The sequence below is a fragment of the Solanum stenotomum genome, chromosome 1 (assembly GCF_019186545.1).
Source record: "Solanum stenotomum isolate F172 chromosome 1, ASM1918654v1, whole genome shotgun sequence".
Lineage (NCBI taxonomy): Eukaryota > Viridiplantae > Streptophyta > Magnoliopsida > Solanales > Solanaceae > Solanum > Solanum stenotomum.
In genome coordinates, this window is record NC_064282.1 from 59,940,397 (window position 1) to 59,965,146 (window position 24,750).

General features: G+C 33.3%; 3 protein-coding genes and 1 pseudogene across 3 annotated transcripts; all 4 read left to right on the plus strand.

The window, feature by feature from the left end:
• The first annotated feature begins 1,661 nt into the window (after window positions 1–1,661).
• Window positions 1,662–2,393, plus strand: LOC125862162 (agamous-like MADS-box protein AGL80; annotated as a pseudogene).
• A 398-nt stretch (window positions 2,394–2,791) lies between these two features.
• LOC125862144 (uncharacterized) lies at window positions 2,792–10,625 on the plus strand. Its single transcript, XM_049542153.1, is given in 2 exon segments — window positions 2,792–3,577; window positions 10,314–10,625. Coding segments are annotated over 2 exon segments (1,098 nt in total).
• Window positions 10,626–15,465: 4,840 nt separating this feature from the next.
• LOC125862137 (agamous-like MADS-box protein AGL80) lies at window positions 15,466–16,617 on the plus strand. The gene has a single exon (XM_049542141.1). It carries the CDS (start codon window positions 15,466–15,468, stop codon window positions 16,615–16,617), a length of 1,152 nt encoding a protein of 383 aa, XP_049398098.1.
• A 2,561-nt stretch (window positions 16,618–19,178) lies between these two features.
• Window positions 19,179–24,125, plus strand: LOC125854879 (agamous-like MADS-box protein AGL80). Its single transcript, XM_049534480.1, has 2 exons — window positions 19,179–20,276; window positions 24,108–24,125. Exons 1-2 carry the CDS (start codon window positions 19,179–19,181, stop codon window positions 24,123–24,125), a joined length of 1,116 nt encoding a protein of 371 aa, XP_049390437.1.
• Window positions 24,126–24,750: the final 625 nt, after the last annotated feature.

Sequence of the window (24,750 nt, forward strand, 5' to 3'; positions counted from 1 at the left end):
TGTATTCATTTTCACTAATTTTGAGGGGGTGCTCACTTTTTCTTTCTTCATTGCAAGACTATTTATTAGTACCAAACAAATCATATCTTCCCAAAAAGACGCCGATTAACCCTGAAAAAAATGTCACCATATTCATCACCGAGCAAGTTCATACATCCCTTCGAGATATGACTACTCAGGCTTCACCACACAAACCCCTCACAACATATACTCTCAACCAAATGACGATTTGTCCTTACGAAAGTTGTCATTATATCTATCGGGCACAGTGAAAATAAAAAATAAGACTGATTTAAACACAATTTAATCATCACAAATTCGATACAATCACAAAACAGTCCGACTAGGATACAACATCCAACAAATTAATAAAACAACATGATAAGGGCAGATCAATTCTGTGCACTTATTTAAGATGTTAGAGTATCGAGAGTTACTATTTTTGATATGTTGTATAGCCTCCATATTTCCATGCTAATCTAAGGCCATAAAGTAATGATATATTTCAGCTCTTGTAACAGAGCCAACATAATTTTTACAGAATTTCATAATTCAATCACAACAAAATGGAGAAAAGTCATCATAAAATGTCTATTTTAAATCCATAAAATATTATTAAGACAATTTATGACTATTTCCTCCTCTTCTTCTTGAGTACAATCCTTAAAATGAAACAAAAGCACATTAGTTTGGTAAGTGTCATGTGCAATTATTTTATAGATTAATGTGCGTCCAAAATAATTTAGAATTAATTTTAATGTAACAAGAAATAAAATCCGAGCATGGTTTAGTTTATAATATCATTGAATACTATTCTAAAATGAAATAATTTTCTATTTTTCTTTCCTCAATATCTTTAAACACAATAATTTGTAGGTGTCAAGTGTAATTATTTTATGTACAGATTTGCCTTGAAACTAATTTAGAAATATTTTTAATGTAAAAAAAAATAACTAAAATTTGAGCTTTATTTGATTTTTAATATAATTGAAATAAATATAAAGTTTCTACTATATATGGTTTCTTCCAAAATTGGAAAAAATTATAATGTGCTTTAATGAGCACTGCAACGATAATAATCATACACATATCTTCATTTAATATTCAATAAATATTTGAATTTTATAAATGATTAAATTAATTTGTATTATATTATTTAAATATTATTAAAATTAATATTTCAATTTTCTTGGCCAATATTTCAATTTTCACTTGTTTCAATATTTATCTTTTTTACATCCATAAATTAAAATATACAAATTTTCAATCTTTCATTAGAAAACATTTGTTAATACTCTATAACCATTTTTTTTTTATAGATACTACGTACTTAGATCTAAATCAATTAAATTATTTTCCTAATAAGAAAAGTTTGACTCAAAAAGATTTGTTCTACATAAGACTAGAGTCATAACTACATTAATTTCAAGATGATAGAATCTAATTTGATATCAAATATACCTGCATTTATTTTTATGCCAAAATAGTACCCATGACAACTACGTATTCTCTAATTCAAATTATTTAAAAATTTATTTGTACCCTATAAACAGGAGGCTATTCTTAGCAAAGAAACACACAACAACAATAAGAATAATAAATCCATTTCATCCCCCATATCCTAATAAGTACATTTCTCCTTCTCTTCCTCATTTTCAACCATGGTTAGAAAGAAAGTGAAGCTGGCTTTCATGGAAAACAACACTAAGAGGAGAGTCTCATATAGAAAACGACAAGAGAGATTCTTAACCAAGGCTCGTGAACTTAACACCCTTTGCGATGTTGAATTGGCTACCTTAGTCAATAGCCTTACCACAATGAACCTAAGTTGTTTCCAAATCATGAAGCTGCTACTGGTATCTTTACAAAGTTTATCTATCTTCCAAAGGAGAGGAAATAAAAAAAATATGAAAACACAAGAAAAGATAACCATGAAAAGGAACGAGAAAATTAAGAATAAACTTGAGAAGGTAAGGAAGGAAAACATGAAAATAGAGTATACAAACCAGATGTATGGATTGTTGAATGGTGAAGAGATGCCCAATAGTAGGCACCCAGAAGATCTCAACGATCTCTGTTATGTGATCAATAAAAACCTCAAGCTGATAAATGATGGGATCAAAGCAAAAACTCGCGAAGAAGGTTCTACATCAAATGCTCCTCAACCTATTGCTGGACCGATGGATTCTGGTGGGACCAGCTTCGACATGTCATGTGATGCTCCAGTACTATCCGAGATTCCTCTTTTGGTTCCATCTACTCTACCTAGTGGGACCAACTTCAAGAGGGCAAGGGCTCCTCTTAATTTGGTTCCTGATGTAACTCCAACATCGATGGTTCCTCTGACGGCTCCATTGATGGCTCTTTCAAGCGATCCTGCTCAAGTACCTTAATTAATGTTCCATTTGAGGACTCCTCCTCAAACGGTTCCACTTATGGATCTATAACGACCCCAACCATCGTTATTTAGGAAAAGCAAAACTTTGGGAAATTACTGAGTCACTGTCCCGCCAGTGTCACGACCCGAGCCTACACCCTGGACGTGGCTGACATTCGAAAATCATTGTTGGTCCCCAAGCGAACCCTCATCCTGGCTGACTACTAGTGAAAGACTAGCTCAAGCATACAAAGCTTAAGAACTGAATAAAATCCAATAAAACTCACCTTTGCAAATCTTTAACTCAAATGAACAACTCAAAATAAAAATAATAATATTCAACTAGCCAACAATAGGCACTCGAGTCTTTAATATATTTAAGAAGATAAATGAAACAAACTTNCATTTTCAACCATGGTTAGAAAGAAAGTGAAGTTGGCTTTCATGGAAAACAACACTAAGAGGAGAGTCTCATATAGAAAACGACAAGAGAGATTCTTAACCAAGGCTCGTGAACTTAACACCCTTTGCGATGTTGAATTGGCTACCTTAGTCAATAGCCCTTACCACAATGAACCTAAGTTGTTTCCAAATCATGAAACTACTACTGGTATCTTTACAAAGTTTATCTAACTTCCAAAGGAGAAGAAATAAAAAAACATGAAAACACAAGAAAAGATAACCATGAAAAGGAACGAGAAAATTAAGAATGAACTTGAGAAGGTAAGGAAGGAAAACATGAAAATAGAGTATGCAAACCAGATGTATGGATTGTTGAATGGTGAAGAGATGCCCAATAGTAGGCTTCCAGAAGATCTCAACGATCTCTGTTATGTGATCAATAAAAACCTCAAGTTGATAAATGATGGGATCAAAGCAAAAACTCGTGAAGAAGGTTCTACATCAAATGCTCCTCAACCTATTGCTGGACCGATGGATTCTGGTGGGACCAGCTTCGACATGTCATGGGCTCCTCTTTTGTCCCCTGTTGATGCTCCAGTACTATCCAAGATTCCTCTTTTGGTTCCATCTACTCTACCTAGTGGGACCAACTTCAAGAGGGCAAGGGCTCATCTTAATTTGGTTCCTGATGTAACTCCAATATCGATGGTTCCTCTGACGGCTCCATTGATAGCTCTTTCAAGCGATCCTGCTCAAGTACCTCAATTAATGTTCCCTTTGAGGACTCTTCCTCAAACGGTTCCACTTGTGGATCTATAACGACCCCAACCATCGTTATTTAGGAAAAGCAAAACTTTGGGAAATTACTGAGTCACTGTCCCGCCAGTGTCACGACCCGAGCCTACACCCTGGACGTGGCTGGCATTCGAAAATCATTGTTGGTCCCCAAGCGAACCCTCATCCTGGCTAACTACAAGTGAAAGACTAACTCAAGCATACAAAGCTTAAGAACTGAATAAAATCCAATAAAACTCACCTTTGCAAATCTTTAACTCAAATGAACAACTCAAAATAAAAATAATAATATTCAACTAGCCAACAATAGGCACTCGAGTCTTTAATACATTTAAGAAGATAAATGAAACAAACTTATCAAATTCTACGGTCTATCTACGAAGCTTCTAACTGACAAAGATGGAAGTCGAAACAAGACCCACGACATCCTGACAAAACTGAAAAGTAAATGAAATTCTCCGAAAGCAAAGAGGCTCACCATAACTAACTCGAACTGCATGTGGTATCAATGAAGTGCCTGTTGATGACCCTGAATACATGTATCTACATCATGAAATGATGCAGGCCAAATGGCACAGTACGTGGAATGTACGAGCATGTAAGGGGAATTGTAAAGCATAACATAAGCTTGAACTTGATAAAAAGGAAACATACTTACCTCTTCTTAACTCACTCAACTAACTCAACTCAAGAATAAGATACTCAACGCAAAGATAAAATATTCAACTCAGTGAAATAAGGCTCAACTCAATAATAAGATATTTAACGTAATGAAATAAGGATCAACTCAATGATAAGACACTCGACTCTTGGTACTCAAACTCTGGATACTTAACTCGATATAAAGCAACAATAAGAGATGCAATATATGAAATGCTTTTAAAACAGTAGAAAGCAACTCAATGTATTTAAGAATACAATATACTCAGTTTGTATGCAAGGATACAATATAAACTTTGTTTATATATGAAATACAAGTAAACTTTGTGTATATAAAAATACAAATATCTTTGTGGGAGTTTCTCTAACCGTCAACCATCACTATGAGCTATGTGATGATACAACATCTCGCCCACGCTTCCAGAACTATCCTATACTTTGCCAGGGTATAAGACCTACTCACTAAGTGGATCCACTAGTCTATGCTAAAAAGCATTAAGGAATCATCTAAAAAGTAGGACCCTTTTCTATCCATGTTGGCTACATGGTTGATGGGGCTGTGAGTTATCTGAACTCTCCCCCATATCGATGCTCAATAGTACTCCCAAAATATACTAGCTCATATATTTAAAAACATAACTTTTTCTGTGGTTTGAGATTATTACTCAAAAATCTTTCTCTTAAAAGAGATGGTACTCAAACAACTCAAAACTCTTTCGAAAATCTTAGTTTCCTCTCATCTTAAATGTGAAAACATTTACTCTTTAGAGTACTTAGTTCCCATATATCATTTTTAAAGAAAATGAACTCAACTATGCTCTTTCTCAAAAACATTTCAAAATAATATTAATTATAATATGATCATTGATGACTCGAGAAGTCATACTGCATAGACATTGATTGTATATCTAGATACCATACTGCTCATACATTAATGGCATACTCGATTGTCATACTAATCATGTTTTAGAAAACTTTTTTTTCAAAACTCATCTTTACTTTCTCAAAACTCAGTTAAGAACAGTGTTGGCTTTAAAAAGCTTTTTAAAATTTATAACTCAAATCATAGGGTTTATGTGGAATTATTAACATGAACAACTCAACTTAGGAATCTTACTAGAAATAAAGAACCTCAGTACTGAAAACTCAAGACTCAATGATACTACTCATCTCTAGACTGCTCGACTCATAAAGTTCATGCGGAATTATGGGCATGAACAACTCAACTCAAGGGCTTCATGGGTAACATGTAGCAGTCCCATCAGTAGGAATATAATCTCAAAAGGATTAGGAACTCAATGCTCAAAGACTTAGAACTCGAAAATGCNACTCAGCTATGCTCTTTCTCAAAAACATGTCAAAATAATATTATAATATGATCATTGATGACTCGAGAAGTCATACTGCATATACATTGATGGTATATCTAGATACCATACTGCTCATACATTGATGGCATTCTCGATTGTCATACTAATCATGTTTTAGAAAACTCTTTTGTCAAAACTCATCTTTACTTTCTCAAAACTCAGTTAAGAACAGTGTTGGCTTTAAAAAGATTTTTAAAATTTATAACTCAAATCATAGGGTTTATGTGGAATTATTAACATGAACAACTCAACTTAGGAATCTTACTAGAAATAAAGAACCTCAGTACTGAAAACTCAAGACTCAGTGATACTACTCATCTCTAGACTGCTCGACTCATAGGGTTCATGCGGAATTATGGGCATGAACAACTCAACTCAAGGGCTTCATGGGTAACATGTAGCAGTCCCATCAGTAGGAATATAATCTCAAAAGGATTAGGAACTCAATGCTCAAAGACTTAGAACTCGAAGATGCTACTCCTCTCGAAGATACTCAATGTATGGTGTTCATGTGGAATTTATGAGCATGAATGACTCGACTCAAGGGTCTAAAGAACATTATGAAACTCATGTATACGACTCTTCTCATTCTCATACTTACTTCCTCAAAACTCACTTTAAAACTCAAGTGTTGGGTTAGAAAACTTCTCAAGATATATAACTCAAAATAGGGTTCATACTGAATTATAGACATGAGAAAATCAACTCAAGGATCTCAATAAAAATATAGAAACTCAATAATTAGGAATAGAGCATTTTAAAAGAATCGGGAATTCTAGAACTCAAAATCAACTTAGTTCAAGAATACTCAAGTCTAGGGGTAGAATCCTATATTTCTCTTTTACTGATTTGAAAGTAGATGTAGGGCATGAGGACGGACTAGTCCAACACTATAATAGTCTTACATACTTGAAAAAAATAAGGTTCTTGAAGAATCTTGAAGAAGAACTTGATTAGAAGCCTTGAAACCCTAGCTTGAAGGTAAACAATCAAGAAAACCTTTCTTGAGATTCTTGAATTAGTTTCTTGAAATCTCTATGGCCAAGATTTATTATTTTCATTAGTGATTCATAATTGTATGGAGGAACTTGAGTTAGAAGTAATGGAATTCTTGGAGAAAACTTACCTTGAAGAAGAATCTTGAAAAAGACTGAAAGAATCTTGAATGGAGTCTTCTACTTTAATTTTTCCTTAGGGTTTTGCCCTAGGGTTTGAGAGAGAAGAGAATGATGGATTAAAAGATGAAAATCTGATTGTTTTGAGCTTTTTATTAGTCAAGAAATTTGTTTAAGGTTTTCTTTGAGGTAAAAAAACAAAAACAACCTTTTCTAATGTTTTTCTGTCGGCTAAATTCGTAACAGCACTGTATAGGTTACTAAAATAGTCATAACTTTTTACTCAGAAATTGGATTGACGCAAAATTCGTGTCGTTGGAAAGTAGATTCGAATAATTTAATTTAATAGGTTACCTCTCACGTAACTGTTTATATTCTAAGAGATATGGTCGTTTGAAGTTGACCCAGTAGAATCTTAAATCAAAACTTAATCGATAAGGAAACTTCAAGAACACTTATCAAGAACTTATCAAGAAATTAAATTGCTCAATATGTATGGATAGATTCGCAAAAGAAACTCATGATTGGCGTGTGCATGAATGAACCCAACACTATGGAAGCTTACATACCTCAAAGAAGTAGGTTCTTGACGAAATCTTGAATTTCTTGAACGAACGCTTTAAACATCCCCTTTTTTATCTTCTTTTCTCTTCTTGAACTCTCAACTAAAATCCTAGGCATATATTAGGATTATAAAACTGAACCTAATATGATTAGAACCTTAAAACCTTACTAAAAATAAATTAATCTGATTTGATAAGGAAAAGACCAAAATACNTCGGGGTCGAATACGCCATGTTACGACTAGGGGGTACTCTCGGGTCGTGACACATATGAGCTTGACATTTTGCAAACTCGGTGACGTTGGAAAGATAATTCTAATACATTTCATTAGCCATGTTGTATCCCACCTAACTCATCCTGCACTGAGAGTTATGGTCGTTTGAAGTTGACCAAAAACTTATAACTTAAGCATAACTTGCAAAATTTTAGATTTTGCTATTTCCAATTTAGTTATTTTTGGAACTCAAGGTGCTACATCTAATGAACTGACCTTAATACTTAAGAAATTTTAAATCTCTTGGTAAAATCCTACGCACAACGAAGAATGGTTCGAGTCTTAGTTCAAAAAATTTATGGGTTGTTACAGCCAGGGCGGGCCAAATGCCGCTAGGGCAGCAGTGCCACGGAGGGGTAAGCTGGCGCCAGAGCGGGATAGGTGAGACAAAATGTAAATAACATGAAATCTTATTTTCTCCTTCTTCCTAAAACACCTAATTTAGACGTAAACCACCCTAGAAACTCCCAAAAGGCTGCTCTAAGCTTGGGAAGGAAAAATAATGAGATTTCTAGCTTGAGAAGATCGATGGATTGTGGATTTCCGGTCAAGATCATCGTCACGAAGTCTGAAAATAAGAATCGAAGTCAAAAACCCCGTGCAGCTGCTTGGCGCCCAGGTAGGGTAGGTTTATTAATTGAGTAGTTATAAATTTGTGCTCACTGCGTAGTATAATGTAAACTAATTATAAGATTTATGCGTAGACCTTCGTGCACTGAATAAAAGATGATTAAATCCTAGGAAGAAGCCTTAGACGATGAACTAGGGCTAGGTGATAGTTTGATTTCTTGGTTGCGTGATATATGTTGACGATTATTGTATTATGATGTGTGGGTGTACTTGAATAAAACATTATGATCAAACCTAATGTAAATAAGTATGAATGAAGAACTAGATACCATGAATCACCACTTGTTGTATGATTGTGAGAATATACATGATTGTGATTATGATTTGTTGAATGGATCGGATTTTGCGTTCTAACTGGGATCGATTGCCACGTTCCGACATAATTATATGGATCGGTTGCCACGTTTCAGCATAATTATATTGATCGGTTGCCATGTTCCAGCATAATTATATGGATCGGTTGCCACGTTCTGGAATAATTATATGGATCGGTTGCCACGTTTCGGCATAATTATATGTATCGATTGCCACGTTCCAGTCTAAACATTGGATCGGGTACCACGTTTCGGTATGCTAATAGTTTGGGTTTGGGTTTCATAAGAGGACTATTGACTTGACAAAATTGTATATCTGGATAATTGTGGAATTGTATGTTGTTCGTAAATGATAATTAATATTGTATCTCTCTGGAATTGTTAAATGATTATGAGGACTAATAGCTCATTATTATACTATGTTGAGTAAACTTGTTATGTATCTCATTAGTGAATGAATCGGAAAGGGCAAGTCCCAAAACGGGATGGAATACGGGAATGGCCAGTGGTTCAAGAGTCTATAATGTTTAAGTGAAAGGTTGTCCGGGTGTTGCAAGGAATCGTGGTTAGTGGTTAAGAAGCCTTGATAAAAGGTGCCACGTGGAAAGGACTAGGTAAGATGAAGAGAAGGTAAGGGTATGTCGTGTGTGGTTAGTCCGAATGTTAGTAGTTGCAATGGTGGACTCATCTTTGAGGTAGAACGGTTAGACTATGATCAAGAACCTAGTAAGTAGGTGGACTAAGATGGTGGTTAATAGTAAGGGTACTAGTGTAATTTGGAGGTATTCGAGAGAGAGTAAAGGTGGGGGAGTGAATGGTTTTATTTCATGTTCTTGCTAGTTGATTTCTAATATTATTTGGTGGGCGTCGGCATGAAGGATGATGCCTACTAGTACGAGTGGTTTTGTATTGATACTACTCTTACTATGCCTTTTTGGCATAGTCTGGTTGCAGGATCAGTGATGTTTCATAGGTGAAGACGAAGACAAATCTCCAGCAGCTTCTATTTTTCCTTCCGCATGGTGGGAGCTGCGTCTTTACATTATCATGTCTGGCTTTGTACTCTTAGTAGCTCTTGTACATGTTTAGACTAGATCCCTAGGGTGTTAATTACTTTGCAAGTCTTAATCGAAATTGTTTTAAAGGTTCATATTTATAAAATCCTGTTAGTATATTTATCTCCGTTTTCTTTAATTTTTCCGCATGTTTGATTTATTGGGATATGAGGGTTCTCCTACTTAGGTGTTAGTATGTAGGTGCCCACACGGCCCAGTGGATTGGGTCGTGACAGGATCTTTCGCAGGTTCCTTCTTTGTTATCTTCACAAAGGTATCCTGAAATGGTCTATCCAATGGCTTATCTAATGTCTNTATATTATGTGGTGGGCATCGGCATGAAGGTTGATGCCTACTAGTACGAGTGGTTTTGTACTAATACTACTCTTGCTATGCCTTTTTGGCATAGTCTGGTTGCAGGATCAGTGATGTTTCATAGGTGAAGACGAAGACAAATCTCCAGCAGCTTCTATTTTTCCTTCCGCATGGTGGGAGCTGTGTCTTTACATTATCATGTCTGGCTTTGTACTCTTAGTAGCTCTTGTACATGTTTAGACTAGATCCCTGGGGTGTTAATTACTTTGCAAGTCTTAATCGAAATTGTTTTAAAGGTTCATATTTATAAAATCATGTTAGTATATTTATCTCTGTTTTCTTTAATTTTTCCGCATGTTTGATTTATTGGGATATGAGGGTTCTCCTACTTAGGTGTTAGTATGTAGGTGCCCACACGGCCCAGTGGATTGGGTCGTGACAGGATCTTTCGCAGGTTCCTTCTTTGTTATCTTCACAAAGGTATCCTGAAATGGTCTATCCAATGGCTTATCTAATGTCTTCACCAATGCTTATTCCTCCAATGGCACCACAAATAAACTCTTCGACGAATATCCCCTCAATGAGTGCATCAGTGCCAATGGAGAACAATGTTAATGGCTCATTTGCCATTCCACGGAGTCCTTTATTTTCTGAGTTGTTGAGCTTGAATGATGATGAGATAATGACTTTACTTGATGATACATCTTTCGACATTCATGTTCAAGATCCAAATAACCACCACAACAACTTATAAGGATCTATGATATATTAATTATTAGTAGAAATGTTTGTACTTTGGTTTCATACAGATTTCTAAGCATGATAGTAGTACTTTTTTGTGTAATGTTAATTAAAGTATGAGAACATTATAATAAACACAAAATATATAGTACTTGTCTTCATTTAAGTTACCACTTATGTTTTGATTTTAACCTCCTTAATTTTATGAAACTTGGACACCGGGAAGCTTGTCCGAGGATCCTTCGTTTGGAACTGCCATTTTCCTTTCCAAATTGGAATTCCTCCTTGCTTTCGCCTTTGACCTTTGCCAAACTCCACTTTTGATGTTGCCAGGTGGAATGATTCATCAACCTCGGTATCGGCAACCAAGACATCTTTCTTTGTCAAATGAATCTTCAAATCATCATCCTCACACCACGACTCCGGTCAGGATTTCCAGTTGACTTTATCTCAAGTGACAGGGGCAGGAGAACACTTCACAAAATGCTCTTTGACAGCGAGCGATATCTTTGAAATTCAATCAGAACAACACTGGGTGGGTAAGATATAAGATTCTTGTCTGAGTAGCGTGAATCACAAAATAGATCTATGATTTCAAGTCCACTCGTTGATTTCGAGAAAATCGAATCAATTGGCTTGGCCGTTAAACTTTTAGCTCGCAAGTAATATATATAGTATAACATAAATTTATGTATAGGACTAATTAAAAATACAAGTAGATTTAAATTGTGACCTTCTTACCATTAATTTTTTTTAACTTGCAAAGAATATATATGGCATAATTTACATATAGGTTTTAGATAAAAGATGATTGTAGTTCAACTAAGCTTAAGTTGTGATCTTTTGTCTGTATTCGCGGAGAATATATTTAGTATAATGATTAACGTTTCAAGTACACCTCATCCAATTCTAGGTTTTAACAATCGTTAACTAGTATAAAACCCAACGAAAGGTTGGGGTCGAACCCACAGGGAGCGGTACGTGTTCAAATTCAATTATGAAGTGCAAACATGATCTAATCAGTTATAGAAATAGAAATTATCGAAAACATACAAACAAACAAATCTAAAAGGGTGACAATGAATGTCAGATGGGGGGTTTGGATTTGCAATTATCAGCTACAATGCAATCAAACACTAAGGAAATAACAATTTAGAGAGGGATTCTCGGGATGTGATCGATTATAGGAAAATTTCATTGTATGGGTAATTGAAATTACTAATAAATAGCTAAATATCAATGGGTAGGCTAGACTCTAGATTCAATAGTTTTCTCTTGAACTACTATTACAAGTCAAGTGATTTCTTTCGAACATCAACAAGGTTAGCAAATAAGAACAACCCACATCTTAATTCATCCACTCTCTCGAGCTAGATTGGTAGAATCAGATTTAGAATTTACTCTTTCGAGCTAAACCCATATCAACCCAATAACTACAATCATCAATTGAAAGCCTTGATTATAAAACCTCTTTTTCAAGCAAGCCCAAAATTCTAAGTTTGAATTGCATTTGCAACAACAATTCTTAGTTTAAAACACAACTATCAATTAAACCCACTTCAACTAAGCATTTAAATTAGTAATTAACAATACCCATAAGCTAATTCAGCCCATAATCACAGGATCACACCCTAAGAATTGGGGTTTTAGCTAAACATCATAAAAAGGTAAAAACAATTACCAACTCGATTAGCCATTAGCTGGGTAAGAGTCTTCAGGTCTTTACAATGTTTTCCAAGGGTTAAATTCAAAGAACCACTTTCAAATCCTCAAAATTAAGCTTAGAAATCCTCAAAGTCTACAATAAAAACTCAAAAACTAAGAGAAAACTCTAATTCTAAAACTTGGGGATCCAAAAACTAAAAACTCCTGAGAACTTCTTTTAAAATCCAATTTATAGTTGCCTGCATTTTGGCCTAAAAGTCCACTCGGCGGAATAGGTCGCGCCTCACCGAGTGATTCGGCGATCCGCCTTTTGCTCTCTTTCATCGCCATTTTGCATTAGTCCTCAGCACCCCAAGTTCTGTAACTTTAGGAGATCCAGTTTGTTATCACGGAACTGATCGGCGATTCGTCGACTGCCCACTTCTTTGCCAACTTGGTTTTTTCCAGGGCTGGCACGCTGGAACTTTGGGCGAGCTAAAGCGCCACTAGGGGGTGCATCGAGTGGTCTTGGCGATCACCATGATCGCGTTTCTTCACTTCTTCAGCTTTTTAGTTCCTTTTTATCTGGTAATGTCCTTGCCTTGCTCCTTAGCCTCCATAGCTGCAAATCAGCACTTTAACATCAGTTTAGAGCATAAAATAGGCATTTGAGGACACTTATACTATCAAAACAAAGCCCTAAATGAGTTGAAATCTCAAACTCATCATATGACATATTTACTTATAGGGTTGATAAAAAATGACTAAAGATTCGACTAGGTTTAAATTACATTGTGACCTTCTAGCCATTAAATCTCCATTTGCAATGTTATAATATGACATATTTTTTCTCATAATTGTAGCATGAATATGGAAAGAACAAAGATTCAACTAGGTTTAAATTGTAACCATATCAACCCATTAAATTTAACTCACAAAAAATATAGTATGTGATAATTACACTCTATATGTGTTTGTTGTTTGTTCTTTCATTTTTACTTACACTAGTAGACTTTCTTATTGCGTTGATAAGGGAAAGACATGACAAGGAACATGAAACTTGCGTGAATGTAGAAATTAACCTAAGCCCAAAAGTCGAGACTTTTTTATTTCTTGATAGAGAAACTTTATTGATTGAAACTAAAAAATGATTTGGAGAAAGAAGAATTCACTAATTAAGTTTAAATTATGAACTTTTAACTGTTAAATCTGATGTGACAAAATCATAATATACGACATAAATTAAATGTATTCATGTTTTCTTCTTTTGCTTGGACTTATACAAATAGACATTAAATCGAAAAGATCTGATAAATTTAAATATAGAGCCTAAGATAATTAAAATTTAACTTAGTGAACATATGGGAGAAAAAATCATCATAAAATGTCTATTTTCATTTCATAAAATATTAGAAAGAAAGTCTACATCTATTTCCTCATCTTCTTCTTGACTATTCTTAAAATGAAATAAAAAATCTCTTTTCTATCGTCAATATGTGTAAACACATTAGTTTGGTAAGTGTCTTGTGAAATTATTTCATGAATTTCTTTTCTTCGAAACTAATTTAGAATATTTTTTAATGTAACAAAAATAAAATTTGAGCATGATTTGATTTTTAATATAATCGAATACTAATCTCAAAATGAAACAAGATTCTCTTTTCTTTGCTCAAAATGTGTAAACAGATTAGTTTGGTAAGTATCTTGTGCAATTATTTTATGTATTGCTTTTACTCAGAAACTAATCTAGAAATTTTTTTCATGCAACAAAAACAAAATTTGACCATGATTTGATTTTTAATATAATTGAATACTATTCTTAAAATGAAACAAAATTCACTTTTCTTTCCTCAATGTGTACACACATTAGTTAGGTAAGTGTCTTACGCAATTATTTTATGTATTGCTTTTGCTCGAAACTAATTTGGAAAAAAATTTAATGTAACAAATTAAAAATAAATTTGAGAAAGATTTGATTTTAAATATAGTTGAATACTATTCTTAAAATGAAACAAAAGTCTCTTTTCTTTCCTCAATATGTGTAAACACATAAGTTTGATAAGTATCTTGTGCAATTATTTTAAGTATTGTTTTTGCTCGAAACTACTTTAGAATTCTTTCTTAATGTAACAAAAACTATATTTGAGCATGATTTGATTTTTAATATAATTGAATATTATTCTTAAAATTAAACAAAATTCACTTTTCTTTCTTCAATATGTGTAAACACATTAGTTTGGTAGGTGTTTTGTGCAATTATTTTATGTATTGCTTTTGCTCGAAACTAATTTAGAAATTTTTTAATGTAACAAAAACAAAATTTGAGAATGATTTGAATTTTAATATAATTGAATACTATTCTTAAAATGAAACAAAATTCTTTGTTATTTCCTCAATATGTGTAAACACATTAGTTTGGTAAGTGTCTTGTGCAATTATTTATGTACAGATTTGCCATGAAACTGATTTAGAATTTTTTTTATTATAACAAAATTAAAATTTGAGCCTGATTTGATTTTTAATATAGTTGAAAGCAATATAAAATTTCTACTAAATATGGTTTCTTCCAAAATTTGAAAAAATTACAATTTCCTTCTATAAGCATTGCAATGGCAATAATCATACACATAACTTCATTTAACATTCAATAAATATTTGAATTTTATTAATAATGAAATTAATTTTTATTATATTATTCAAATATTTTTAAAATTAATCTTTCAATTTTTTTGGCCAATATTTCAAATTTTCACTTGTTTCAAAATTTATCCTTTTACATTCATAAATTAAAATATAAAATTTTCAATCTTTCTTTAAAAAAGCATTTGTTAATACTCTATGGTCAGTTTTTTTTTTTTATAGATAATACTTACTTAAATCTAAATCAATTAAATTATTTTCCTAATAAGAAAAATTTGACTCAAAAAGATTTGTTCAACATAAGAATAGAGTCATAACTATAGTAATCTCAAGATGATGGAATCTAATTTGATATCAAATCTACCCTCATTTATTTTTATGCAAAAATAGTACCCACGAAAACTAAGTGTTCTCTAATTCAAATTATTTAAAAATTTATTTGTACCCTATAAAGAAAAGACAATTCTTAGCAAAGAAACGTAACACACAACAACAATAAGAATAAAAAATCCATTTCATCCCCCATATCCTAATAAACACATTTCTCCTCCTCTTTCTCATTTTTAGCCATGGCTAGAAAGAAAGTGAAGTTAGCTTTCATGGAAAATAATACTGAGATGAGAGTCTCATATAGAAAACGACAAAAGGGATTTTTAACCAAGACTCGTGAACTCAACACCCTTTGCGATGTTGAATTGGCTACCTTAGTCAATAGCCCTTACCACAATGAACCTGAGCTGTTTCCAAATCATGAAGCTTCTACCAGCATGTTTACAAAGCTTATCGATCTTCCTGAGGAGAAGGAATCAAAAAACATGAAAACAAACGAAAAGATAACCGAGAAAAGGATCGAGAAAATTGAGAAGGAAATTGAGAAGGAAAGGAAGAAAAACAAGAAAATGGAGTATACAAACCAGATGTATGGATTGTTGAATGGTGAAGAGATGCCCAATAGTAGGCACCCAAAAGATCTCAACGATCTCTGTTATGTGATCAATAAAAACCTCAAACTGATAAATGATGGGATCAAAGCAAAAACTCACGAAGAAGGTTCTACATCAAATGCTCCTCAACCTATTGCTGGACCGATGGATTCTGGTGGGACCAGCTTCGATATGTCATGGGCTCCTCTTTTGGCCCCTGTTGATGCTCCAGTACTATTCGAGATTCCTCTTTTGGTTTCATCTACTGTACCTCGTGGGACCAACTTCGAGAGGCCAAGGGCTCCTCTTAATTTGGTTCCTGATGTTACTCCAACATCGATGGTTCCTCTAAAGGCTCCATTAATGGTTCCTTCAAACGCTCCTGCTCAAATACCTCAATTCATGTCCCCTTTAAGGACTCCTCCTCAAATGGTTCCACTTATGGATCTTTCACAGGTTCCTTCTTTGTTATCTTTACAAAGGTATCCTGAAATGGCCTATCCAATCCTTCCAACAACAATGGCTTATCCAATGTCTTCACCGATGATTACTCCTCCAATGTCTAATTTAGTGTTTCCTCCAACAGCACCACAAATAGACCCTTTGATCAATATCCCCTCCATTAGTGCATCAGTGCCAATGGATAACAATGTTGATGGCTCATTAGGAATTCCACAAAGTCCTTCATTTTCTGATTTGCTGAGTTTGAATGATGATGAGATAATGACTTTACTTGATGCTACATTATTCGACATTAATGTACAAGATACAAATCACCACCACCACAACAATTTATAAGGATATATGATCAATGTCTACTATTTATACTATTTTATAAGTCTGTTAGGATCTATCTTATTCGATTATATTTATACTTCCAACTTTAATTTCTTGCTTTGTCAAAAAGGCTGTAATTTATTTTGCTTACTGAATATGCTTTGTCTAGTTTTTTCACATAGAAGGTTAATTAAAGTTATTCTTCATATTTACTCCAAAAAAATACTTTTTATGTATCGAATTTATCAGGCAATAGAGCCTCCTTGATCAATCCAATTATTGTCATCTCCTTTGATCTAATCTTGCTAGTAAGAGTTTAATTATAAGTAGATATGTCTGCACTTCAGTTTCAAAATAAATATTTAAGCATGACAATAGTTCAGAGCCATCAAATCCAATGTCGCTAAAGCCTTTAGGGACATCTACAAAGTGTGCTTATTACCACTAAAAATACATACATAGCGGTAATTGAGTTATTATCGTTAATTCATTGCCTCTAAAGATCATTTTTGATGCAGTGTACTTTTTGTGTGGTTAATTAAAGTATGAGAACATTATAACAAACACTTAATATATTACTTGCCTTCATTTATGTTTTGATTTTAACATCCTTAATCGAGTTGTATTGTTGCCAAAATTTATAATCATGACGGAAAAATAAAAACAAAATGATGATAAATGAATGTTTAGGGGAGAAGATAATTTTTTCTTGAGAAATTAAAGAAGATATTTAATACAAATATTGCAAGGCAGGTTGAAATTTTTTCGCTCAACTAAGATTTTTTCTTTATGTGGTTTAACTATTGAAGGGCGTACTTGTTTCTTCGTTATATTCAAGTGCTTTAAAAAAACGTTGTTTTTCTCGAATAACATTTTAAAAACTATATATTTATGAAAAAGAAAACCAAAAACAGAAAAAGAAAAGAAGAAGTTTTACCCACATATATAACATTTCTTGGATCAAGATTATTAATTATTTTCCTCCTTAAATAAAGTGTAATCACTCCAATTTCTGGAAGAGAGGAAATGGGATTTGGGAGAGAAAATTCATTTTTTATTTTTCTCTTTGCAATGAGTTCAGTGGTGAAAACAACATGCTTTTTCTTAGAGTTAATATTTCTAAAGATCACTAAATTTTAAGAATTTATCTAGCAAAGTCATTGAACTTTGTTTTGTATAAAAAGAAATCACTCAACTTAGACCTTTATATCAATAAAACTTCCTTTTCATATATGGTTAAGGATAGAAGATTCAACAAGATTTTAATTGCGATATTTTGTATGTATTGCTTTTGCTCGAAACTAACTTGGAATTTTATTTAATGTAACAAAATCAAATTTGAGAATGATTTGATTTTAAATATATTTGAATACTATTCTTAAAATGAAACAAAATTCTCTTTTATTTCCTCAATATGTGTAAACACATAAGTTTGATAAGTATCTTGTGCAATTATTCATGTATTGTTTTTGCTCGAAACAAATTTAGAATTCTTTCTTAATGAAACAAAAACTAAATTTGAGCATGATTTGATTTTTAATATAATTGAATATTATTCTTAAAATGAAACAAAATTCACTTATCTTTCTTCAATATGTGTAATCACATTAGTTTTGTAAGTGCTTTGTGCAATTATTTTATGTATTGCTTTTACTCGAAACTAATTTAGAAATTTTTTATTGTAACAAAAACAAAATTTGAGAATGATTTGAATTTTAATATAATTGAATACTAGTCTTAAAATGAAACAAAATTCTTTGTTATTTCCTCAATATGTGTAAACACATTAGTTTGGTAAGTGGCTTGTGCAATTATTTATGTACTAATTTTCCTTGAAACTGATTTAAAAAATTTTTAATGTAACAAAATTAAAATTTGAGCATGATTTGATTTTTAATATAATTGAAAGCAATATAAAATTTCTACTAAATATGGTTTCTTCCAAAATTGGAAAAAAATTATATTATGCTTTTATAAGCATTGCAATGGCAATAATCATACACATATCTATATTTAATATTGAATAAATATTTGAATTTTATTAATAATGAAATTAATTTTTATTATATTATTCAAATATTTTTAAAATCGATATTTCAATTTGTTTGGCCTATATTTCAAATTTTCACTTGTTTCAAAATTTATCCTTTTACATTCATAAATTAAAATATAAAAATTTTCTATCTTTCTTTAAAAAAACATTTGTTAATACTCAATGGTCAGTTGTTTTTATAGATAATACTTACTTAAATCTAAATCAATTAAATTATTTTCCTAATAAGAAAATTTTGACTCAAAAAGATTTGTTCAACATAAGACTAGAGTCATAACTATATTAATCTCAAGATGAGGGAATCTAATTTGGTATCAAATCTACCCTCATTTATTTTTATGCCAAAATAGTACCCGTGACAACTAAGTGTTCTCTAATTCAAATTAGTTAAAAATTTATTTTAACCCTATAAATAGAAGACAATTCTTAGCAATGAAACGTAACACACAACAACAATAAGAATAATAAATCCATTTCATCCCCCATATCCTAATAATCACATTTCTCCTCCTCTTTCTCATTTTTAACCATGGTTAGAAAGAAAGTGAAGTTGGCTTTCATGGAAAATAGCACTGAGAGGAGAGTCTCATATAGAAAACGACAAAAGGGATTTTTAACCAAGACTCATGAACTCAACACCCTTTGCGATGTTGAATTTTCTACCTTAGTCAATAGCCCTTACCACAATGAACCAGAGCTGTTTCCAAATCATGAAGCTGCTACCGGCATGTTTACAAAGTTTATCGATCTTCCAGAGGAGAAGAGATCAAAAAACATGAAAACACACGAAAAGATAACCGAGAAAAGGATCGAGAAAATTGAGAAGGAACTTGAGAAGGTAAGGAAGGAAAACAAGAAAATGGAGTATACAAACCAGATGTATGGATTGTTGAATGATGAAGAGATGCCCAATAGTAGGCACCCAGAAGATCTCAACGATCTCTGTTATGTGATCAATAAAAACCTCAAACTGATAAATGATGGGATCAAAGCAAAAACTCACGAAGAAGGTTCTACATCAAATGCTCCTCAACCTACTGCTGGACCGATGGATTCTGGTGGGACCAGCTTCGACATGTCATGGGCTCCTCTTTTTGCCCCTGTTGATGCTCCAGTACTATCTGAGATACCTCTTTTGATTTCATCTACTGTACCTAGTAGGACCACCTTCGAGAGGCCAAGGGCTCCTCTTACTTTGGTTCCTGATTTAACTCCAACATCGATGATTCGTCTGACGGCTCCATTAATGGTTCCTACAAACACTCCTGCTCAAATACCTCAATTCATGTCCCCTTTGAGGACTCCTCCTCAAATGGTTCCACTTGTGGATCTTTCACAGGTTCCTTCTTTGTTATCTTCACAAAGGTATCCTGAAATGGCCTATCCAATCCTTCCAACAACAATGGCATATCCAATGCCTTCACCGATGATTACTCCTCCAATGTCTAATTTAGTGTTTCCTCCAACGGCACCACAAATAGACCCTTTGATGAATATCCCCTCCATGAGTGCATCAGTGCCAATGGTTAACAATGTTGATGCCTCATTAGGCATTCCACATAGTCCTTCATTTTCTAAGTTGCTGAGTTTGAATGATGATGAGATAATGACTTTACTTGATGATACTGTAACACCCCAGAATTTTTTTGCGCTAAGACCCGAACCTTCCTTCGTAGTGAGTGAGATTTTTGCAAGGAATTAAAAATTTCTTAAGTGTTAAGGTCATTAGATGTAGTAGCTTGAGTTCCAAAAAGAATTAAATCTGAAATTTTACAAGTTAAGCTAAGAATGAGTTTTGGGTTGACTTCAAACGACCATAACTCCTAGCTCAGGATGATTTAGGCGTTCTACCAGATACCGTAGGAAACATCTTTGAATTATCTTTCCAACGCCGCCGAGTTTGATAAGTTTTGAGGTCGGATGAGTGAGCTATGGCCTTTTGAAGTTAGGTTGTCCAGTTAAGGAAAGTCAAAACCGGGTTTTAGAGGTGTAGTTTGGTCTTTTCCTTACCCAATCAGATTTATTTCGTTTTTAGTAATATTTTAAGTGTATAATCTTATTAGGTTCAATTTTATAATTCTAAAATACGCTTAAGGTTTTAGTTGAGAATTCAAGAAGAGAAAAGAAGAAGAGAAAAGAGGAGAAAAGAGAAAGGATGAAAGCGTTCGTCGAGATTCTTGCATCTTGTTGCGGATTTTCGCCATGGGTTTAATCCCTAAGAGGTATGTAAGCTTCCATAGTGTTGGGTTCTTTCACCCACACGCCAATCATGATTTATTCAGCGTAATTTCGTTCTTGAAATTTATGGATTTAAGTTCTTGATGAGTTCTTGAAGTTTATTAAGTTTTGAAGTAAGATTCTGCTTAGGTCAACTTTAAACGACCATATCTCTTAGAATATTAAGAGTTACGTGAGCCATAACCTATCCAATTAAAGGTAATTGAATCTACTTTCCAACCCCACCAATTTCACGTCAATCCAATATCTGAGTAAAAAGTTATGACTATTTTAGTAACCTATACAGTGCTGTTACGAATTAGCCGACGGGAAAATATTGAAAATAATCGGTTTTTGTCTTTTTACCTCCAAGAAAACCATCAACGAATTTCTTGACTAATAAAAAGCTCAAAACAATCAGATTTTCATCTTCACTCATGAAAATCATAATTTTTGGCTATAGAGATTTTAAGAAACTAACTCGAGAATCTCAAGAAAGGTCTTCTTGATTGTTTACCTTCAAGCTAGGGTTTCAAGGCTTCTAATCAAGTTCTTCTTCAAGATTCTTAAAGATTCTTCAAGATTCTTCAATAATCTTGTTCTTCTAGGTATGTAAGGCTATCATAGTGTTGGACTAGTTCGTCCTCACACCCTACATCTACTTTCAGATCAGTAAAAGAGTAATCTAGGAAACTTTCCCTAGATTTGAGTATTCTTGAGATAAGTTGATTTTGAGTTCTTGAATTCACGTTTCTTTTAAAAGTTATATTCCTAATTATCGAATAGCTATATTGTTATTGAGATCCTTCATATCATGAATCATAACTCTTGAATTCATAATTCAAATTCAAGAGAGAGTTAAGAGTAGAGTTCAAGGAAGCCTTTGAGTTCAATTGTGAATCCTTTGAGATCAACTATCGATTTGAACTAAGTTTTGAGGAAGTAAGTCAGAGAATGAGAAGAGTCACATACATGAGTTTCATAATGTTATGTAGACCTACGAGTCAAGTCGTTCATGCCCATAAATTCCGCATGAACTCCAGAAGTTGAGTATCTTTGAGAGGAGTAGTATCTTCAAGTTCTAAGTCTTGAGTATTGAGTTCCTAATCCCCTTTGAGATTATATTTCTAAGCATGGGACTATTACATGTTACCCATAAAGTCTTTGAGTTGAATTGTTCATGCCCATAATTCCGCATGAATCCTATAAGTCGAGCAGTCTTGAGAAGAGAAGTATCTTTGAGTCTTTGAGTTGAGTCGTTCATGCTTATAATTCCGCACGAACCCTCTGAGTTGAGCATTCTTGAAATTAGTAATATCATTGAAGTTCTTGAGTTCCAAGTATTTGAGTTCTATCTATGGTTATTGAAAACCTTGCATTGAGTAGTTCATGTCCATAATTCGGTATGAACCATATTTTAAGAAGTCTTTTACAAACGTTTTAACTTTGTTTTAAGACTTAAGTTTTGAGTTCAGTAAAGAGTAAAGAGTAAAGTTTGAAGTCTTTTTCTTCAAAAGTATATGGGGACTAAGTATTCCCAAAGAGTTTATAAATGTTTTCACATTTAAATAAGAACGGAAACTGAGATTTCCAAAGGGCCTTCGGGCTAGTTTTCAGAAAAGAGTAATAGCTTTCTAAATGAAGCAAGCAGGGAAACTGAGATTTCCAAGATAGCCTTTGAGCTAAGTTTTTGAGCAATTATCTCAAATCAGCAGAAAGAAGTATGTTTTTAAAACATAAGAGCTAGTATATTTTTGGGAGTAGTATTGAGCACCGATATGGGGGAGAGTTTAGACAACTCACAGCCTCCATAAACCATGTAGCCACCATGGGTAGAAAAGGGTCATACTTTTTAGATGAACCTTTTTCGAAATAGACTAGTGGATCCATTAGGCAGTTCAGGTCCTATACCTTTGGCCGGGTATAGGATGCGCTGGCAGCGTGAGGTAGATCGCTGTATCATCACTATAGCTCTTATGTGATGGTTGTCGGTTAGAGAAACTCCCACAGAAGTTATTGTATTTTTATATACATCAGTTTATTGTATTTTTATATACATTTCAGAGTTATGTTGTATCCTTGCATACACACAGATTTCACAGCATGTTTTTAAACAGTTTGTTTCTTTATATTGCACTTGTTTTAAATTGCTTTATATTGAAATGAGTTCAGTCATATTGAGTTGAGTATTCAAAGTTGAGTATCCAGAGTTGAGTATCCAGAGTCGAATATCATATCTTTGAGTCGAATATCATATCCTTGAGTTGAGTATCTAATCTCGGAGTTGAGTATCTTATCCTGGAGTACTTCTGAGTTGAGTAAGTTTGAGTAGTTTTGAGTACCCTTGAGTATTCCTTGAGTTGAGTAAGTTTGAGAAGAGGTAAGTATGTTTCATTTCTATCAAGTTTCAAGCTTATGTTTATGTTTTAGAATTCCTCTTACATGCTCGTACATTCCACGTACTGAGCCATTTGGCCTGCATCTTTTCATGATGCAGACACATGTATTCAGGATGATCAACAGGAGCTTCGTTGATACATCCGAGAGTTCGAGTTAGCTATGGTGAGCCTCCTTACTTTCGGAGGATTTCATTTACCTTTCAGTTATATCAGTGGTTAGGATGTCACGGATCTTGTCCCGACTTCCATCTTTGTTAGTTAGAGGCTTCATAGATAGTCAGTACAGTTGAGAAGTCTGTATCATTTATTTTATTAAATGTTTTAAAGACTAAAGTTGTCTTTTTATGGCGAGTTGTATATATATTTTATTATACAGAGTTTTCTTTGGACTTAAAGTTTGTATTTAAGTTTTATGAACTTTTATTTCAGTTTTTAAGCTTTGTATGCTTGAATCAGTTTTCCGCTTGTAGTCAGCCAGGATGAGGGTTCGCTTGGGGACCAGCAATGGTCTTCGAGTGCCGGCCACGTCCAGGGTGTAGGCTCGGGTCGTGACAGATACATCATTCAAAATTAATGTACAACATGCAAATCACCACCACCACAACAACTTATAAGGATATATGATCAATGTCTACTATTTATACTGTTTTATAAGTCTGTTAGGATCCATCTTATTCGAGTATATTTATACTTCCAACTTTAATTTCTTGCTTTGTCAAAAAGGCTGTACTTTATTTTGCTTATTGAATATACTTTGTATAGTTTTTTCACATAGAAGGTTAATTAAAGTTATTCTTCATATTTACTCTAAGAAAATACTTTTTATGTATCGAATTTATCAGGCAATAGAGCCTCCTTGATCAATCCAATTATTGTCATCTCCTTTGATCTAATCTTGCTAGTAAGAGTTTAATTATAAGTAGATATGTCTGCACTTCAGTTTCAAAATAAATTTCTAAGCATGACAATAGTTCAGAGCCATCAAATCCAATGTCGCTAAAGCCTTTAGGGACATCTACAAAGTGTGCTCATTGCCACTAAAAATACATACATAGCGGTAATTGAGTTATTATAACAAACAGTTAATATATTACTTGCCTTCATTTATGTTTTGATTTTAACATCCTTAATCGAGTTGTATTGTTGCCAAAATTTATAATCATGATAGAAAAATAAAAATAAAATGATGATGAATGAATGTTTAGGGGAGAAGATATTATTTTCTTGAGAAATTGAAGAAGATATTTAATCCAAATAGTGCTAGGCGGGTTGAAATTTCTTCGATCAACTAAGATTTTCTTTTATGTGCTTTAACTATTGAAGGGCCTACTTGTTTCTTCGTTATATTCAAGTGCTTTAAAAACACGTTGTTTTCCTCGGATAACATTTTAAAAAATATATATATATATGAAAAAGAAAATCAAAAACAGAAAAAGAAAAGAAGAAGTTTTACCCACATATATAACATTTCTTGGATCAAGATTA